At 48.7% G+C, this 11,571-nt stretch overlaps 1 protein-coding gene across 1 annotated transcript in view; it reads left to right on the forward strand.

The window, feature by feature from the left end:
• Nucleotides 1-9,228, forward strand: part of LOC119176792 (uncharacterized) — a 46,151-nt gene extending 36,923 nt beyond the window's left edge. The window contains exon 7 of the mRNA XM_075876404.1: nt 9,193-9,228. Coding sequence (XP_075732519.1) covers nt 9,193-9,228 — 36 coding nt within the window. The remainder of the gene's footprint in view (nt 1-9,192) is intronic.
• The last annotated feature ends 2,343 nt before the right edge of the window (nt 9,229-11,571 follow it).

Genomic DNA, 11,571 nt, shown 5'->3' on the forward strand with positions numbered 1-11,571 from the left:
TGTCTTCGCGGCTTAGAATATTAGGTTGCTTGCTCCGTAGTCTAAGTTTAGTCTTGCGCTGTTCCCAATCAGGACGAGGATACTGAACTCTATGTTTGCCTTTTTCATTTTGGTGATCATTAAACAGCTGACCAAGAGAGAGAGAGCGAAGAAAAATACCGAAAGGTCTAATCGTCTGCTGTGGGACAAGCTTAGTTGGTTGGCTCATTCTTCCCAAGTGTCATAGTAATTTATCACTACGTTGTCGCAGAATTTGCCACAATCATCTTAATGGCCTCAAAGGAAGTGTGGCGAATTCTAGAATAGCGAGGGCAAGATGGTGGGATAGTGTAAGCATTATATTGAAATCCTATTCTTTTCAAGTGGTCAGTACTACCGATTGTTTGCCATTGCTCGGTGTTCGAAGGCGTCTTGGGCAGAGTGTATACTATATAGCTATGGTATTGTTTAGTGGAACGATCTGTGTCTGTTTAAAATTGGTGATTGACCCGTTATTCCATACACCGCGGGTTTTTATTTTTTGTTCTTTTTTCCGTAGTAGCTGACAATACTTGCGCGATAATTAATCAGTTTACTCACACTAGAACATCGGTGAAATTCTTTGAAATTGAAGCACTTTGTTGGCCAAGTCGCGTTTGCTTAGCTGTTCTAAAGAACTGCAGCACATTATGCATTAGAATTTTCGCGTAAGGCACTTAATGTATTGGCATTACAATGTAGTTGGTTCCGAAATGATAGATAGGAGGGCTTTTGTGAAACTTTTTGCGGAACGTCACTGTGTGTTGTGGCTCATTATAATGATGAATATGCAGTGCACGGAGGTTTGGCAGCGTGACTATGTCTCTACTTAAATTCTTTGATTGCAACGTGTGCCACACGAATCAGTCTTACTTGGTCAGTTGAACGTAGGAATTTATTGTAGGCTGTATGTAATTACCGCCTTCTTCAAAAATTCTGCTCTATAAAAGACAGATCGTAGCACAGGCGATTATCTAGGAATGCTGTGGAGAAAACAAAGGGGGGGGGGGGGGGGGGTTCTACATGTAATACGTTTGGTGCTAGTTCGTATGCAAATTTTTCTTTCGAAGAACGTGTATGCTCTTAGGCGGACTCTTGTGGCCTGCATTTTAGTGCAGGAGATTCGAAGACCTCGCGTATCTACGTCGAGGTGCGGTTGTGTTTCGCGTTCTTCGTCTCGAAATGTTCCGGCTGATTTTCAATTCTGACTTCCTAGGTAGCAATTTGGTCCGATTGATTTGATTGATATGTGGGATTTAACGTCCCAAAACCACTATATGATTATGAGAGACGCCGTAGTGGAGGGCTCCGGAAATTTAGACCACCTGGGGTTCTTTAACGTGCACCCAAATCTGAGCACACGGGCCTACAACATTCCCGCCTCCATCGGAAATGCAGCCGCCGCAGCAGGGATTCGAATCCGCGCCCTGCGGGTCAGCAGCCGAGTACCTTAGCCACTAGACCACCGCGGCGGGGCAGCAATTTGGTCCGGTTTTTGCTTTCGTGACGCTACGATTAGATGCTGCAAAGTTTCTTGGCACGTTTGGCTAAATGGCTGTGCCCTCAGAACTACTACTCAAGGATACGCTGTAAGGCGTCGTAACGAAGCGCATTTTACTACACAAAATATCGGAGCGCCCTGGCTGCACAACACGCTGCGGCGTTTCGTGCAGCCTCTTGGTGCCTGATGACCACACCGGTCCGGCATCGGTATGCCTGGCGGGTCCAATGGCCTCCGCCGGGTTCGTTTGCCACGCCAACTTCGTAGGCCACAAAAAAAGTGCTATTCGGTGCTGCTTCCCTGCCGAGCTGCCGCCGATAAATCCAGCCAGCCTTTTAGTACACGCCAGACAGGCTGCGCATTTTTGCATCTTGGGAAATCCGAGCGCCGTGTGCACGGCGCACCAATGAGCCTGCCGGAGAGGCAGGCGCATTCGTCACCGTCCCCGAGTTCACGCGACCATGCGTTACACCCGAGAGTGCGGGCCGCTCGCAGTTTCTCCTGCCCGTATGCGATCGAGCTTTTGGACCGAGCTGTCCGGCAGGGGCGAAGAGAAAACAAGACTGCTGTTTGAGTAAGAAAAGTAAATCTAGCGTCGCTTTGCGCCCGTGTAATAATATGCGTAACGTCTCGGATTGTAAACGAGAGCGACACGATGCAGTCTCAGCGTGTGCGCATACATCCATCTGTAGCCTTTGCAACCCAGGGCTCACTTGGTGGTTCATTGGGTGATGCTCTGAAATGGAGCGAGTGTCGGGGACTCTTTCACATCGCATTCCTTGATATAGTCTGCCTTTTTTTAGGGGCGAAGTTCCTCTTAGTCTAACCTTGTCCTGCGTCAGGAGTAACCGGCAGTATCACGCAGACACAGAAAAACAGACATACAGAAAAGCAAACAGATAGATAAACAGACACAGACGAACAAACATACAGACGGACGCAGACATACAGATAAACAAAGATAGAAAAACAGACGGATGGACAGACGGACGCATGGACCGACAGACGCTTCGTCCCACTCATCATCATTCACTCTGGGGATATGCTGTGATATATATTTTTTTCACGTGCTTAACCCCCGCTGTGGTGGTCTATAGTGGCTAAGGTACTCGGCTGCTGACCCGCAGGTCACGGGATCGAATCCCGGCTGCGGTGGCTGTGTTTTCGATGGAGGCGAAAAAGCAGTAGGCCCGTGTGCTCAGATGTAGATGCACGTTAAAGAACCTGGGGTAGTCAAAATTTTCGGAGCCCTCCACTACGGCGTCTCTCATAATCATATGGTGGTTCTGGGACGTTAAACCCCACATCAATCAATTCATCTGCATGTGTGTTTTTTTTTTTTTGCTTGCGCTGATAATCATCGTAGTCGTCCTTGTTTCTGTGATTTGCGATGACGATAACGATGAGGTTGATAGCTGTGGGCCGTTTACTTTTTAGTCTGTTTTTTCAAATGATCGTAAAAGCATAACGCTAACGAAATCGATTAGCTTCCGTTCCTAATTGTGCATTTTACTTGCTGTGTTCTATTAACGATGTACCATGTGTTGTCTCTTGACTGTGTTCTGTTGTCTCACGTGGAGAAGCCATCATGCTACTGCGTTATTGCTGAAGTAACTCTTTTTACAAGAAAAGTTGATAATAATAAAGATGAAGGGTGCTGTATATGTAGCCTTCGAATATTTATCGCTTGGGAACTACGAGTAAAGGGAATACATAGCCGAAAAATGAAGAGAATTACGCTGTGGCAAGACTGAAGCGCAAGTTCCAAAATGAGCGAGCGTCCTAATATCAACCCTTGGTGTACTTCGCTTGGTGGGTGTGACAGCTGCGCTTGCTGTAATAACACGCATATGGTGTACGCATGCTATGTTAATCAATACAGAACTATAGCATCACTGCAATCGTCGACACATTTATGACCATTCTACGGTATGCCAGTTGCGCCTTTAGACACTTGTTTCGGTTTCACCGGCAAGTCTAGTCGAACTTCGTCGCTGTGCAGTATTACCAGTTGCCATTTTTTGGAAACTTTCGGAAGTGGCGATGGGCTTTTTTCGGGAAGGACTTCAGCCATCCTTCAGCTATCAGTTATCCCACTTGGCCCGACCACTTTAGGGCCACAAAACCGAACAGACTTCTATGGCGAGAACAGTTTCTCTCGCCTTCGCGACCCTTCCTACAAACCCTATCTGCTCCTCGCCAGTTATATATCTTCATAAAACACGTAGGACGTCATCATTAAACGTTGAGCTCGTCATGATTTCGCGCTTTTCGGCATCGTGTGGCATTTGCGACTGCGCGAGCACAGATAGTAGCGATAGCGGCCATCTTTGCTTGCGTCTTCAGCATTTGAGGTGTAGCGACTGCTGGCGTGTGATAAATTTTGAGTTGCCGTGGCATTTTCCCAGCAATATAGAATAAACGTTCCACACACTACTTTAGAACACTTTAAACGCATGTGGCGTCGAGGGGGCGGGCGTCGTCAGCTGGAATGGCGCAAGGCACGAGAGCTCCTGAAGATGGTGGCTTAGGGGAGGCCAGGGCTCCCGGCTCCGTCTACAGTCGCGAGCTCGGCTTTCGGAGTGCCCGCTGTGGCCAACCTTGCGTGGGGCGTAGCTGCACATCATGCTTCTTTCCACCGGGCGCAGTGTGGCGGTCTCCTTGCACTGGCTGTTTTCATTTGCATACGCCTTGGACGCGCATGGAAATGACCGCATTACCCTTGCTGTCTTGGCATGTCCACGGCGGGAGCTCCCTGTTCGCGTGCTTTCATATTGCCTTTGTCGATGGCTCGCCGTTCTGTGGTTGCCGCCCTGCACCGTCGTGCTCAAGTCCGGTGCATGCGCTGGGGGCACGGGTTTTAATACCGCACCGTTGTCCGTTGCCCGTGGACCTTCTTCGGCTGTGAGACAGCTGTGCTTGCGCCCTTCGCGCCTGCGTCGCAATGTTTGTGGTGTTGTGGATCGAAGGAGCGCGGGCAAGGGTTCCCGTGCAACGCACGTTGACCGAGGGTGACATCGGTCGAGCGTGAGGTGTGTTCGCTCTCTTTCTCTTTTCTTGTTGCCAGTTTTGCGAGATGCAGCTACTGCTGTTCAATGCGCGTGGTAGAAAGGATGTCCTCAGCCGAGATGCTGCAGTGGCTGTTATGCTGTGAGGGGGGGAGGGGTATCTTTTCTTGAATACTGTTGCCATCGGAATAGTATAGGTTTGTCGAGTAGTTGCCGGTATTGTATGCTTAAAAATCTATATTGTTTGAAAAGGTTCAACGCACATATGAGCGCCTAGTGTCTTATGAACGTTAAGCGACTCGGAGATTAGAGTTCCGCTATATATTCAGAGCGATCTGCCATTGAAGGGGTCGATCGTCTGTCCCGAGTACCTTTATGCAAGCCTATACTGACGCCCCAGTACATTGTACCGATTTCCCGGATAAGTTCGAGGTTACACAGGTGATTCTTCCTTTTTTCATGGTTTCGCGAATTTTCAGCAATAAGCCTTTATCGGATACGCGTTGGCTCCTTGTAAATTGAAAACGAGCTGACATATCGGACACGCGATGACTCCAAGTAAATTGAAGGTGAACTCTTACCCCCCCCCCCACCCCCATTTTTTTTTCTCGCATTGCTGGACACGAGGTCGCGTGTGCTATTCTAAATATTTTTTTTTTGCTACGTTTTGCCAAGTGGGATCTCGAATAAGCTTCCCGTACCACTGTGCCTTTTACGCAAAAAAAAAGTACATTACCATTGTGGAACTTGGTCGCGCTTGTAACCGTTCCTCGTAGTTCACAGACCCCTGGAAAGCACCGTCTCTCCGAGATGACTTGTGGCCAGCACGCTTTATTAATTTTAAAGCTACCTTAAGGAAGTCTTACGAGTGATTTAAGAGAGATGTAAACAGATCGATTGTTTCACCATGCAGGCGCCTGCTGCTAATGGATTGACACGGGCGCGCACTCGACAGTGGTCCTTTGCCGCGCTTTACTTGCTGGTCATGCCGTATTCGTGTCGTGTGCGCGCTCAACGTTCCCTGCTTGGCTCCTGTCTTTGGCTCATCGCGGTAGTGGGTGCTCCTCCGGGTCGCGGAGCGCCTTTTCTTTCTTTCTTTTTTTTGCCGTGCCTCATTCATCACGTGCGTGTCTTTCTCCGCGGGGCGCGCGAGCCTTCGCCCAGATCGTTGCAAAGTTGCTACAGCCCGCTCGCCCCGGGCCATTAAAAGCGGGAACTGCCGAGTGGCTAACAAAAGCGAGTGGAGCAGGTGGAGACGGCCGGTCGCTCTCTTATTTTTCGAGCGGGTCGGCCGGCTTCAGTGTAAATAAGGCTGCTAACAACCGAGGAAGGACTTAATTGTTGAGCCGGCCGGGCAGCGTGATGGATGAGCGCTGCCGCTCGCGGAGGAAGAGGCGCGCGCGTCTCCCTCTGGTGCCGTTCCTCCGGGACCGTCGATGCGGGGGCGGTGTCTCTCCCTCTGTGCTTGGCCGAGTCACTGCGCGAGGCTCCATTTCACGTTGTGGTGAAGCGCGCGAGCTGTCAGATGTGTCCGCGCGGCCGGGAAGGCGGGAGGGGGGGGGGGGGGGATTCACGTGCTCTGTTTTGGAGCCGCGGCACGTGCTGACTTTTAAACCTTCTTCGGTGAGCCTGTGCTCGCTCGATGGCCAGGAGCGTTCGCGTGGCTATTTTGATGGAGGAGTAGTGGCCGCCGTGCGTTCGACTGGCTTCCTTTGTTTCGGGCAAGCCCTTTCGCGTCTGCCGCAGTCGTGCTTGGCCAACTCTGTGAAGAGCCGCGCGTGCGTTCCACTTTTGCCGCTGAAGTTTCCTCTAGAAGTCGTTCTATGCTGCAGCATCGCCGATGTTCTTGCCTATACTCGCCGCGTGACGAAGGCGCGACGTGCCGCCGCTGGCCGACCGGTCTTGTTCCATTCGGAGATCGGTTTCGGCCGCGCGTCGTGACTGTTTCCTGGAGGGGGCCCTGCGCTTTGTTGTGCGCCTTACCGTTTCGGGTCCCGGCCGCCGTCGGGGGATGCTCGCCGCCGCAAGCAGCAATGTTCACGGGCGCGCGGGCTGCGCCCCGACGTCGCCCATACTGTGTGACACTTTTGGCAGCTGTCTCCGGCGTGACTAGCCTTCGTGCGCTTGACCGCTCTCTTCCTTGACCAGCTGTGCGCAATAGAAGCTTGCTCGCTTTTGCTGCTGCTTGTCCGCAACGCTGTTCTGGCTACACCAGGCCCCCGAGTTCGACAAACGTAGACAGAAAAAAAAATCTTTAAAATTAAGAAAAGTAGGGTGGTAAAGAATTGCGCGCTGACGCCTTGCTTGGACGCCGTTTGTTCGCGCTCAGTGCGGGTCGGTGAATCAAATATCTTAACGCTGTATGTCGATCGACGCGCGACTACACTTTTCAGCGTGACGTGACCACTTTACTCGGCCCAGGGGTTTCTTATCTTTTTCCCGTTATATCTTTCACAAAATTTCGCTGAGATTGCATTTCTTTCTCTCTTTGCCTGCCTTCTGTGCCAACTCATAGTGGCAAGTTGCCCGTCCGGACAATTCACTTGGCATTGACAAGAGTTGCACGGTTTGTCTTTTGTTCAGCTGCCTCTGCACTCCTCTTTCTATGCGTATGTATACATATTTCTAAAACGCAGCTGTCTTAAGCTTGTATCACAAACTGATGCTATACGAAATTGCTTCTGTCGTGTTTCAAAGCCTGTCGCATCTTGCTGGATATAGGTGCCAGCAACTCTGTCAGCTCATATTTTCGGGTCCATTTTCACCGCTGCGTGCTGTGTTAAGTTCATCTTACATTATGCGAACGCCCACTGGCTTAGCGCAGCACGCAGTGGCCGCTTACCTCCAACTTGTTATTGACAGGGATGCGGAGCGAGCCCTGCATTGACCTAACGTAACTTATTTGCAACAAGCGCGGGGTCTGTTCGGCTGCAGATGTGGATCTAACTAAGTGTATGTAGGGGAGTATTTTTATGCGTGCCAGCAAAACCAGAACAAAAAAAAAGTGCTGGGAGGGGGGGGGGGGGGGAGGCTGGGCGTGCGCGGCTTAACGACCAGAAGATACAGCCATGGCGAGGCTATTAATCAAACTGGCACTCGATATCAAGTAGCTCGGTGCCCTCGAGTGGCGGGAGGGGGCGAAGGCCAATGAATCCGCGAAGCAGGCGTGGGCCACTCGTCGGTCGAGGGGCTCCTTTTCGGCCGGGGTGCATCGGGTGGCTGGCTGTAATGCGTGCGGCGGGGTTTGAACCTCTTCCACAAGGGAGGGAGCTTGCTTGCATCGTCGCGCGGCGCTTTAGCCACTGGCGCTGTGTTAGCGCAGTGCGACGATTGATTGATTGATATGTGGGGTTTAACGTCCCAAAACCACCATATGATTATAAGAGACGCCGTAGTGGAGGGCTCCGGAAATTTCGACCACCTAAGGTTCTTTAACGTGCGCCCAAATCTGAGTACACGGGCCTACAACATTTCCGCCTCCATCGGAAATGCAGCCGCCACAGCCGGGATTCGAACCCGCGACCTGCGGGGCAGCAGCCGAGTACCTTAGCCACTAGACCACCGCGGCGGGGAGCGCAGTGCGACGAGTTGTTAACGTAGCGCGTGTGTTTTATTCCCAATTGTGCACACAATATTTGAACCGTTGTCTCGCGCTTTGTGCAACACTTTTTGAGCATGTGGTGAGAAAGTGCTGCCGATTGGTTCTCGAGGCCCCTGTGAGGATGAGGATTGTAGCGCGCCACGGGACAGACGGTTTACGATTGAATTTTAAAGTCGGCGAGGGACCACGCGTACCATTCTGCCTGCAAGTGATGCTATAAACTCGAATAAACTGCGTCGCATACCCGAAAGACGCGGTCATTGGCCGATTTGAACATTGTGGGTTTGCATAGTTGACGCGGGTAAGCGAGCCAACTGCGTGCTACGTTTACGCTTCGACTGCGCGCGAATTCGTAGAATGGAAGAGAGTGTTCCCTCTAATCCCCCCCGCCCAATTCGTTGTGTAGCTTTGAGCGATTTCGCTAGCACGAAAAGCGGGAGAGTTAAAACTCGCAGAGCGTCCTCTTAGAGTGTGCGACATATCTCTGCAACTGCGCTCGTAATTGACGGATTCTAAAAAAAAAATTGCGGTCGTTGATTATTAGGATAATAAACGTCGATAGGGAGGTCATGTCATGATTATTTGGAAAACTGTCGCAGAAACTTTTTGTAGGGCCCCTTCGAAGGCGAATTATTCATGGTATAGCGTTAGCAAAATTTAAAGGGAAAAAACAAAATAAAGTGCTAAGTACTGGAGTTGGTTGCTATTAACGCTCTCCTTTTTTTATTTCTAAAGGAGGTTTCATTTTCACACGCATAATAGTAGTGATTCCGTCTTATGGTTGCTTGAATGGTCAAGAATAACTAAACTTAAACGGACGCTATGTGTACGCTGTATACATAATGCGCGCGATCTAGTTTCACTCATTCTTTCTCCAAAGTGCGTCAATGCTAACATATTTTCGAAACATGTTAGCTGAACCTTAAAGTGAATGACGCTCAGTGGTACGTGTTGTGTGCACACGTGGGCATTCATTATTTGGGCGTTGCATGGTGTGATTGCATTTAAGTCGGTTTTGATTTCTTTTTTCTTTCCATGTGCCGTTCTCTCTACACTTTCGAAAGGACTTCACATCGGTAAGTGCAGCATACTTATGTTAAAGCGTTATAAAGCTTATAACAGGAGTTTATATTTTGAGACGGCGACGAGGTATTTTTTTTTATTTATTCAATACTGCCAGCCACTTTTTGGCAGCCAGGGCAGGAGTGTTACAGTGCAGAGTTTGAACACAAAGTTTACACGCGACCAGTAACACGGTCCGCGGTACACAGGGAAGCAATAATTCAGTAAGCTTACAGATTGTCACGACACACAAGCGCACGCAATCAGTAACACGGCCCACGATTCGCAAAGCAGCAGTAATAATAATAGTAAATAGCTACATGAATATACAATAAAACCGGCAATGCTAGTCTAATGCAAAACACACAAAGTACACTACGCGCATTGACCAGGAAGCGTGAAAAAAAAATTAATCGGATGTTGCCATGTAAAGATAAAAAATATTGCACAAACAAAAAATAGACAAGCAGTGTGCGTTGTGGCATGGTAGCAAGATAACACGTGAAATACGTTAGTTCAATAGAACAAGGGAACAAGACAGGTATTGGTGGCGTTTTAGCGTATACTATAGAGTTAAGTTGAGGCTGCGATGTCTGTTATATTTATTCGTTATTTTACTTATCATGAAAAAAAAAAGATAGTTTAATCGCCGGCGGCAGGTAGCACAGATTTACTTATCCAGATTAGAAGTGGACGTTATTGGCGTAGGAAATACTACATCTCGACTTACGAGTGAACAAAACATCGCCGACTCACTGATCACTTTAAGTACATATTACGATTTACTTATTCGAAAGAGTGAGTTCTCTGCTAGGTCGCGGGTTCCATATCGGCCTCGGCGCCAGTATGTCGGTAAGGGTGCAACTAAAAATTAAAAAAAAAAGAGAAGGGAGAACCTCGTACGCTTACATTTAGGGCCGCATTAAAAAAAAAAAACTCTGCGTGGTTAAAATTGTATTCCAGACTTGTATTAAAAATTACCAGGCTCGTGTTTAAAATGCTTTCATTTTTCTTGCATACTCAACGAATGCTAGTGGAGCGTGTAAATACGATGGCATTGGGCTAATGCTAGATGTTTTTTTGTTTTTTGCGTCTTGATCGTGTTTAACAGTTCATCTTCATTTTCCTCCCCATCCCTCACCTCCCCTGCCTGTTGACCACGTGTCCTGTTGGATCGCCGTACGAAGGGCGTGAGTACACCTGCCTCTTTCTGCCATGTTAAAGAAGTATCCGTCGCGTTTGCGTTGCTTGCCAATGTGACGAGGGGCGAACTCCGCGTGAAGTTTACTTTGTTGCAAAGCGTCGAAGCAAAATATGGGCAAAATGATTCTTTGTGGCATTTCGTTGCCGATCTCATGTAGCATATGCCTTTACAAGCGTGACGCCGCCTGCTTTCTCTATTATCGTTGGCTTCCGGCCATTACCCTTGTCGCCTTCCTGGCAATGTCTAACTCGGTTCCCTGGTAACCTTGTTAACTCGCTCCTCAGGCTGGAAGGTGGTTGTGCGAAATAATTTTTTTTGTCTTAGCTTAGAGGAAGCGGATATGCTGACGATATCGAAGCTGGGAAATAACTGTTGCTTTAATTTCACTTACTATAAATTCTGATCGCACTTTTAGAGAAACAGCTTCTGTTGTGGGTATTGCGTATAGTGAACTTGGCAGAGTGCAGAATAAAGTTAAGTAGCGTTTTATAAGTTGTATATGCGGTCGGGGCCTGAAATGCTTCGTGAACGGCTTTGGCGCACGAAATGTCTGCGTTCTGCCTGAGCCCTTAGCTCACAAAACGACCCCATGGCGATAATTCACTGCCCCTAAAGGAGTATTTGTTTGATTTTGAGGCATCTGAAAAGGGACATTTTTTTTTCGTTTGTTTGGCATGCACTGTTACCTATCCGCGCACAGCAGTCAGTGCACATGCGTCAAATATTTTAGGTTCTTTTTTTTTTCAAATTTTGTTCACCAGCATTTGCAAATTATCGCCACCACAATGGTCGTTACCATTACGAGCCAACGCAGTTAGTGAACGGCATTTGCGAACTGTGCGTCTGCGTGCTGCCTACATCGCTTTCAGAGTCTTCCCTCTACTCATTGCTATTCACGCGAAACTGAGAGCGGCTGGCAGTACTGCTGCTAGTACGTCTCCAGTTGCAATTTACACACGACCAAGACCTACGTCAGACGACTGCATTGACACGTCGCTGTGAAACGACCCACTAGATATCAAAACTACAGATGATTTTTTTTTCTTTTTTTTTTCTTGTTTTAAAGTGGTGTTTTCTATAATATATTCAAGTGTGTTCCGAGGCCCCATAACGCTTTTTTTTTTAAATGGGTATCCACACCAGCGGTTTTCTTTTTAGCGTTAGTACGAAAATTTCT

This window comes from Rhipicephalus microplus, chromosome X, assembly GCF_043290135.1.
Source record: "Rhipicephalus microplus isolate Deutch F79 chromosome X, USDA_Rmic, whole genome shotgun sequence".
Taxonomy (NCBI): Eukaryota; Metazoa; Arthropoda; class Arachnida; order Ixodida; family Ixodidae; genus Rhipicephalus; species Rhipicephalus microplus.